This window comes from Acartia tonsa, chromosome 2 (assembly GCF_053477335.1).
Source record: "Acartia tonsa isolate MP-2025a chromosome 2, ASM5347733v1, whole genome shotgun sequence".
Taxonomy (NCBI): Eukaryota; Metazoa; Arthropoda; class Copepoda; order Calanoida; family Acartiidae; genus Acartia; species Acartia tonsa.
The window spans coordinates 4,594,034-4,603,511 of record NC_137261.1 but is presented as its reverse complement, the minus strand read 5'-3'; the positions used below and the strand labels follow the sequence as shown (position 1 = coordinate 4,603,511).

General features: G+C 32.2%; 1 protein-coding gene across 1 annotated transcript; it reads left to right on the top strand.

The window, feature by feature from the left end:
- The first annotated feature begins 4,546 nt into the window (after positions 1 to 4,546).
- Positions 4,547 to 8,042, top strand: LOC145334330 (uncharacterized). The gene is made up of 3 exons (XM_080179762.1): positions 4,547 to 4,959; positions 5,601 to 5,655; positions 6,368 to 8,042. The coding sequence occupies exon 3, from the start codon at positions 6,382 to 6,384 to the stop codon at positions 7,741 to 7,743; it is 1,362 nt and encodes a 453-aa protein (XP_080035888.1). The 5' UTR covers positions 4,547 to 4,959; positions 5,601 to 5,655; positions 6,368 to 6,381; the 3' UTR covers positions 7,744 to 8,042.
- The last annotated feature ends 1,436 nt before the right edge of the window (positions 8,043 to 9,478 follow it).

The following is a 9,478-nucleotide window of genomic DNA, read 5'->3' as shown; positions in this document are numbered from 1 at the left end:
AAAAGGTAAAAAATTTATCGGTTTTGGCGGGTGCTTAGGTTCTGCCGCAGCACTGTTACTACACAAATCCATATTTTTTGTACATTAAAGCAACTGCCATTCCAAAATTCAGTGCTTTAACTGTTGTTTTTGTCGAGTTTCTTTGTACTTTGGGCGTGTTTACAAAAAGTGTCTAATCCCTAAGAAGTCCTATAATCAACCAATTTTTTATTACACTTCTAAATCATATGTGAAAGTTCCAAAGAAACTTTTTGTTCGTGTAAGAAATTAAAAAGTTTTTACCTGTAATGTTTAGAATCATAGCTTTGAGAAATGTTATTGTTGAATGTTAAAATTAAAGAATAATAGGTTGACTATGTAAGTTTTAATCAAATACTCTTGATGGAACTACCTCTAAAAATAGATATAGTAGAACTAGATATATACTCTCTGATCCAACCAACAGGAAAACATTGGAGGAACAATCTGGTCATGTTATCTACAATACAAAGTAGAACGATGTATGTCTGTCCGTCTGTCCGTCTGTCTGTCTGTCTGTCCCTTAAGATCTCGGTAACCACTGAACCGATCGGATTCTACTCTTCAGGGTATATACCTATTGGTCCTGTGGTGGTTTTAAGCTATTTTCTTGGGGGGTGGGACACCCCCAACCCCCCAAAAACAAAAATATACCCCCCCCCCCATTTTTTTTTAAAGATTTCCTTGGTTCTTTAACGAATTTCGTCTTAATTTTTTTTATCACCTCTTGGGGCAAAGCCCCTAGAGGCTAGGGGCGAAGCCGCTAGTTGATTACAAAGTAATAGATTTTTTTTCGAAATGGCGATTATTTATCAGTTCAGTTGCATCATGAGTTTGGTATAAATAGTCGCATTTCTTAGGATAAAACTTGGCTTGCTTAAATCATGACAAGAATATATGTAATATTGTATAATAAATAAGCAATGAATAGTTTATTTTTTAGGATATGCAATCTTTCAAGATTTTCAAGAAAAGTTTCGTCGCTTGTTTTATTAAGGTTCGTCTATTTTGAATTGCCCTTTAAGCTTAACGGATTATGGGACCTGAATGACTATCTAGATCTTCTATATCTATTCCAGTAAATTAATATTTTATTATAAAATAGCTTGAAAAAATAGTATGTTAAATTTTTGTGCTTTTAAAATATTTAAGTATGAACCTGTTTGTAGTATGTAAGTATGTAACTATTAAATACCTAGTCCAATGTATTAATGAAAATTTTGTCTACTGTTTAATATACATTTTAAATTGATGCTCTAATGTTCAATTATTATTTAAAGCTATTCTATAAATCGCTATTTATCGTTAAAATCAAAATTCTTGTCGACTTTACAAATAAAGTGTATACAAGCGTGCGTACGTTTGTTAGTTAAATTTAACGGTTGAATAAGTTTGTTAACCTAATAGACTTACTGTTTTACCCCTAGTTTTTAGTGGCGAAGCTACTCTAAAATTTGAAATGTCCGTCTGTCTTAGTTCGGGGGAAACGTGATTTTCTCGGTTCCTATGAAAGATAAAAGGCTGAATTTTTTTGACAACATTCCCATCATTAAGGAGCACAAAAAACTATAAACATCAATGGCGGTTAGGCCGCTTTTTTGCTGGTTTCAGGCTATTTTTGTATTTTTCACATTTTTCTCCATATCTTTGGTGTTTATGGTCCAATTTCCAAAATTTTTTTTAGTTAGATATCAAAATTAAATTTCCTGTCGTTTAAAGAAAACAACTATGATGGTCAGGCTGCCTTTAAGCAGGTTTTGGGCTATTTTTCTCTATACCTTTGGTGTTTATGGCCTGATTTCCAAATTTTTTTCAATTATAGATATCAAAATTAAATGCATTACATTGCATTAAGAATTTATTAATAAACTATTCTTTTTGTAAACAATGAATGCTATAGGTTTAACACAATATAATACAAGTATCCAAGGACTGAAAAACGCCTGGGGGCGATGCTGAACCGATGGTGCTATACTTTGCTTTTATGGTTTCTTGCAGGTTTTGTCCCCCCCCCCCCCCATTCCAATCAAATATGGGGATACTCAGTCTAACCACACCCTTCGTACTGAACGTAATTAATTCGTAAAAATCACGAAACCTATACGTGATTTCAGCTGTCGTTTGAATACATCTACCTCTGCCCCCAAAATATTATTTTAGAATCGCTTGTTGCTTGTTGGCTATACCTTATTCCTGATGTGACATGCATTTTTAGGTGACATTGGCGATTTCTCTTGAGAGCGTGGTGGTCTCTCTCTCCCTTAAAAGTAGTTCCAGGACATATAAGAAGCTTTAATGTAAAGAAGAGCCTCAAGTTCAGCGGTTAGCGAGATCCTTCGGTACACACACACAGATCGTGTTATATTTATACAATGATAACGCTCTGGCATTTATTTAAAAAGATTTTAGGGTAGTTTTGCTCTTGATATGAAGTCAATGAGAAAAGAGGAGAGATCAGTCAGTTACTACAAGGATGACACACCCATAAAAGCGAAGCTCTGAAACTGTAGGACAAACGAACATTATTACTTGTATAGAGTCAGAACTGAATAGACATAATATAAATGTATAAGAGTCATAGCAAATTGTAAGTAAATTTCTTGAAAAACTGCCTGATACCGGATAATGTTTATGGACATACTCACATTGTTAGGGCTTGATTACAGAGTTGCTTCGCTTATAATATTGTACTTTGTTGTCCCAGGAATCAGTATTCTCAAAATCAGACCAATCGGATAATTTTATCACATAAAAATTTGCTGTTAAAAAAGTGTTTAAATTGGACGTACGGACATTCCGGTAACGATTATAGAGTTGCTACGCTTTCTAACTCGTACCTAACTCCTATAGGAATCATCATGCAAAGTTTGAAATCGATAGGACAATTTTAATATGCCAAAATTAACGGAAAGAGCTATCCGTCACGGACGGTCCGAGTCCGACCCTAATTATAGAAAAGCGTAGCTTTTAAAAAGATTAACGCAAGGTTAGGGTAGTTTTACTCTTGATATGAAGTCAATGAGAAAAGAGGAGGGATTATAGTTAAAATATTACCCCGTTTTCATAAAATAAATTGACATCGATTAGCAGCTTAGACATAAATTAAGGGTGCTGTTAAGTGTTTCATAGACCAAACTGAAGTAAATTTAACTGATCATGATAACCGATATGTGACGTCATAACATAAGTTAAAGCTAAACCAATGCTCACATCAGTTACGACTTAACCGAAGGTGGTAAAAACAGCTTAACCAAAGCAAGCTGTCGAACATTTGTACTTCAGAAGAAAAAAATAAAAACAAATAGGAAATGGGGTGGCATTAATTTTGTAAATTAGCAAATAGCTACGATGATTTGTAGATTTAAAAACAAAAGTTTTTGAAGGAAAAAAATTATCTTTTCTTAAATTGTAAACCATACCAAAACAAAGCTTTCCAAAAATTTTGAATTTTGAATTACTTTTAAACATTAAAAATTACTTATTAAAGGACTGCAGTTGGGTCCAGCCCCCTGCCCCCCCCCCCCAAAAAAAAAAGTAGAAAAATTCAGCATGCGCCTATTTTGAAGATCTTAATTGACAAGGGATTTTTTAAAAATTTTTTTATCATAAATAATATTTTTTTAATTATAATATAATTAAAAATTTCTTTTTTGTACTTTTTCTTTATTTTTTATACTCTTTGCATCTTTTCATTACTTACACCATTAATAAAATAAATACCAAGATGTATTAGGTTTTTTTTATAAGACGACATTTGTCCGAAATAGGCCTTTTATGCTAATTTAAATGAATTTTAGTACGGCAACCCTGCCTTTCATCGGTTAACTGCGACAGCTTATAACTTATGTTAAAAATGACGCATTGTCCACATCAGTTTATTTAAGAAACCGTAATAAAACTTCTGCGTACTTTATCATTGGTAACTGAACTGAGCCCAGTAACCTAACCACACTTATTTTAGATCAGTTAGCAGCTTGTTTAAGAAAACGGGCTATTATGCAGTTATGCTCAGGTGGGTATTCAATTCTGCACCTGCGTCATAATGTCAAATCATAAAACCAAATACAGCCATATACTGAAATATCATGTATAGCATTGTCAGTCAGCACCTTTGGACTATCAAAACTGGCTTTAATCTTTTAACTTTTCATTTTAATATCCGCGGAAAGCTGACTATAATATGATGAGACATAGGTATAAATAATTACATTTTTAAATTAATGATTATGCCTATTCCTGGTTTCATTGTTATATTAACCATTCGCTCTTTAATTTCTACTGAAAAAAATTTGCGATCTGTGTGTGTTTAGTGGAATTGAAGGCACACTGCTTGGTGTTGATGCATGTGTGTTGTTATAAAGAAAGCGCGCGCGTAAGAGAGGGACACTTTGGTGTAAAGAGAAGGGGGGTATTTTAATATGGGGAGGGATTATGATGTTCTTGATAAGTTGAAATTTGATATGCGCAGAATTCTTTCCCTTTTTAAACTTCCTCCTTCCTTGACGAATCCTATTCCTAGTTCTCTCTCATCAGACCAGTTCTGTTCTGAAGTTCAGTTCCAAATTCCAATCCAATTCCTTAGCTAATAGCTTATAACTATAAAGTGTTTTAGTTAATAGTTCTTACGTTAATTAGACAAACAATCAAACTTACATTATATTTACAATCAGAAGTATAAACTGCAAGAAAAAACAACAATCGAACTAGTGAAAAAATATCCGCATTGACACAAGTTAAAAAGTAAATGAACTAAGTTATTACCCAAAACATTTAGACAATTTCTATGTTGCAGAAATTTGCAAAAAAAGTATCAGTTTAAGTTTGCTGTTTTTGCAAGGATTTAAATTTGTGCAAGTTTCCGGATTTGTCTACCTAACCTTAATGAATTCTTATAATTCTAAGAAATATTACCTATCATTTAACATCTTCAACCATATTGAGGTAATTTTTTTTGTATTTTTTGTGTAGCCACCATGTTTCTTAATTTTTCCGTTATCGCATCGCATGTTTATAAACAAGGATGGCATTATTCAAGGAAAGTAGCGAAGCACAAAAAAAGAACAAATGGTCTAACAGAGTATATGTTCATTTGTAATAAGAGTGAATTAAAATATGCGATTAAGCAAACAAATCAAGAAATCTTTTTGGGAAAATAAAATTTGATGTCTATTTGAGTATGACTGACGAACCAAGTATATTATATACTGGATGCTTATTGGAATAGGTTGCATTCACCAATAATTGCTCTTAAATGGGCAGATATTTGTTGTCAAGTCCTGTCTGTCAATAGAAAAATTAATAGTTATTTCTCGCATCGTATTATAAACGGCTTTCCGCGGATATAGAATGTACAATTATAATATTAAAGCTATCTTTTTTATTCCCGAGGTACCGAAGGCACCGGCTAAAACAACTGGCTTTAATCTAAGATTGTACATTTTTATATTCGTAGAAAGCTGGATATAATACGATGCTAGACATAGTTTTTTTGTATGGATGAGAACCGGTTCCTATCCACCGGATTCGAATGAATATGAGAAAAAGATTTCTTAATTACCTACCTAATCCTTGTTTTTTTTTAGATCGAATTTAGAAATTCTTACCATTCAAATCCTTCAATACAGTTTTAACTTTGAGGTAATAATTTAATTTTCCAGTATAGCTTCGAAACCAATTAATATCTGTTGGATTAGAACCTGTTCTCAGCCATACGAAAAAATCACGTATATCATCGTATTATAAACAATTTTGCACGATTTTTTAAAACAAAACTGGTTTTATTCTTATAATTTTTCATTTTAATATAAGAAGAAATCTGTCTATAATACGATGCGATATATATTACTATTTATTACGGAAATAAAAGGATATGTAATCTATAATACAAAGTAGAACCATGTCTGTCTGTCTGTTTGTCTGTCTTTCTGTTTTTTTGTCTGTCTGTTTGTAGCGAAGGATCTCGCTAATCGCTGAACCGATCGGGTTCTCCTTTACAGGGTAGCTTCTCAAAAATTGAAAAATCCCCCCCCCCCCCAAAAAAAAAATTTAAATCTAAAATACGAAAAATTGGTTTAATCAAACCTCTTGGGGCAAAGCCCCTAGAGGCTAGGGGCGAAGCCGCTAGTATATGTACAAAGTGGCGGTAAAAAATCTAGGTATAGTCTTATTAATACAATTCGTAGGATAGTTTTTCAAAAAGTTTTCAATAAAATTGCATTACAGAAATCATCTATTTTTATCAAATGTAACCAATCCATATAAAAGAGGAGGCTTGATATTTGTCAAGGACAGGATTTTGGCTATTTAAGGGGGCAACAAAAAAAATCAATGATAATGTTACATTTTTCAGGTGGGAAAATTCTGATGGTGCCACGGCGGCGTAGCGTTTTGAGTCCCAACATGGGCAGCGGCACGACACCAGGCGGACCAGGCTCAACCTCAACTGCAAACAGCAAATCCGGCACCGCAGACACCAAGGAAGTAACTGATAGGAAACCTAAAAAACAAAAGAATGCTGATGTATTAAAGAAATTAGGTGATCTATGGAGAGAAAAGTACGTGAAAAGCCAGGAGAAAATTAAAATTCAAAATGCTAAAATTTTAGAACAAGAAAATTACATTAAAAAGGTAAATGAAGAATTATTACAGAAAAATGCCATGATTAAGAATTTGAAAACTCTAGGAAAACAATTCAGAGACAAATCTGATGAAGCAACAGAGAAACTAAAATCCAAAGATGACAGCATAAAAGTACTTTCTGATCAAATTGAAGATTATATCAAGAAAGTTGCAAACTATGAGGAATTAATAAAGAAGCATGATGAAACTATCAAAACTAAAGATGAAAATTATGACAAAGCATTAAAAGAAAAGGAAGAGTTGAAAGATGAACTGTCAAAGTCACAAATATCCTTAGCTTCCTTAAAATCTGTTGTTGATATACTTAGAGAGAAATGTAGGTACCAGGAGCCTGAGGAACAAACTAAAAGCATCACTGATACCGATGTAGATGTAAAAATTGCTGAGCTTGATCAAAAGGTGAACCAGAAAATTGCTGAAGATGAGAAGACTATTAAGGAACTTGAAGATGAACTGAATATAATCAGTGATGATCTTATGACTGCTAATGAAAAACTTGAACAAGAACTTAGAGATAAAAGCTTGAAAATCAGTGAACTTGACCAAAAGCTGAACCAGAAAAATGCTAAGCATGAGAAGAATATTAAAGATCTACAAGATAAATTGAATAAAGTGAAGAATATTAAGGACATTGGAGATGAACTGAATAAAGTCAGTGATAATCTTATGAAAGACAATGACAAACTAAAAAAAGAACTCATAGATAAAAGTATGGAAATCATTGAACTCCAATCAAAGCTCCAAATGCAATCCACACAAAATGTTCAAATTGAAAGTGAAGAAGTTTATGAAGAATATCTTATTGATGAAGAAATTCAATTTGATACTAAACAGTGTAATGATTTAAGAACATTGTTACGTAAAAGAAAATCATCCCCCGGTGAAAATAATTTTGAAATAAGTGATATTGAGGACGAAGGTGTTAATACTTTGGATACAAATAACACTAAATTTAGAGTAAGGTTTGATAGTAGCCCGGATAGGTATGAAAATTCGGCAAAACGTGTCCGATATCAGCCTCAGCCGGAGAATGACAAATATCATCCTCAGCGGGATGATGACTTTGAATTAACTTTTCATATTTAGAAATTAAAAAAAATAATTTTCTTCATATTCAGTTCAAAAGCATTTTTTAAAATAACAAGTTAGGTACCTATTGTCAATTCAATTTGATATTTAAAATAAAATTTATTTGGTATTTAAAATATAGCTGGTATTTTTTTTAGGTGGGGGGGGGGGGGTGGAGCTGGAGGAGGTAAATTCCGACTAAGGCCTTCCTAATAGGTATTTATATGAATCTTTTTATCAATTTTGTAAATTAATTATGGATTTAAATCAGTATGTCTATAAGTATTGCATTTATTTGTAGAATAAACATTTTCTATCATTCTATTCTTTTTTGTTTATTTGTAGTGAAGCTACTCTATTATTAAAAAAGCCCGTTTTTCTAGCTACGTTTGGAGGAAAAGTGATTTTCTTAGCTGCTTTTTAAGATATACGACTAAAAATTTTATTGTATATTCCCTATACCGATAAGCATCCAATATATAATTTACTTGGTCTGCCAGTCTGCCGTTAATGCGCTGAGGATCATTTGATTTATATCAGAAAAATTGTATTTACTCCGTACTATTGTAGATAAACAGCTGTTATTTCGGGTGAAGATTATACTTTTCAATAAGCATCTACTCTACACCTCGCTTGGTTCGTCAGTCTGTCAGTAGCGATTTAGAAGACATCATTTTTTTACTATTATAGAAACAATGAGGATTTTCTGAAAGACTGAAATTCGAAAAAGTGTATTTTTATGAAAAGGTCTACTGATCATCTATACTATGTCCGTATTTTGCTTCTTTTTTCTATTATTTGCATTGCTGTTATTTATTACTTTTATATTCAAGAGCTTCGCTACTTATGGATGTTATCATCCTTGTTTTTGTTAATTATCTTTAACAACAAAAATTAAATTTATAGATATACTTTTATCTAGGTAATAATTTTCGACACCTGTAAAATCACCAAACCTTGTACAGGCCTCATGGGAAATTGCAAAGGTGTAAATGACTTGAGTAGCAAATATGCTCTATAACTCACTTTATCTTTCTTTGATGTACTTTGTAACTCTTTGGTTCGTCCTTCCGTCAAAATGAACATAGAACGATTTCATTTCTATCAGAGAAGTATTTTTTTTGGCCGCTATTAAAGATAGAAGGCAGAAATTTAAATAAATCTTAATTTGATTAATCTGCACAGCATACTTTACCCACTCTATAATTCATCCTATATTATAGAAGTATTCAAAGGATTATAAATACATCCTCTCATTCGTTAGCTAAAAAACTAATTAAATTTTGATTTGGTTATTCAAACTGTCAGTGTGTTTATTCGATCTAGTTAATTACAATATGTGGTAATATCCTCTAAGAAATATTTTTTTTAAATCTTAAAAATTTTTATCCCCCCCCCCCCCTAAAGTAGTTAATCTGTCAAGAGAAGGGGGGTACAAAAATTTTTAAATTGAAAAAAAATATTTCTAAGAGGAATAGAATTAGGAGAGAAGAACTATAGTGTGAACTCCTTTTTCGTAAATCTGACAAAGGAACTCCTCCAGCTGACAAAAAACTTTAAAATTTTTCGAGTATATAATTTCTAGAAAGCTAACTTTATATTAAGGAATTCAACAATTCATAGCTAACTTATTAAAGGATTTGTAATATGCTTTACACTATACTAGAAAATAAAATTTAACACGATATAATTTACGTGAGAAAAGCTTTATCTTAAGAAATGCGACTATTTACAGCTGACTCTTTATATGAAC

What these genes read in the sequence shown, in the direction of transcription:
- LOC145334330 (XM_080179762.1), top strand. Translation starts at nt 6,382, where the DNA reads ATGGTGCCACGGCGGCGTAGCGTTTTGAGTCCCAACATGGGCAGCGGC.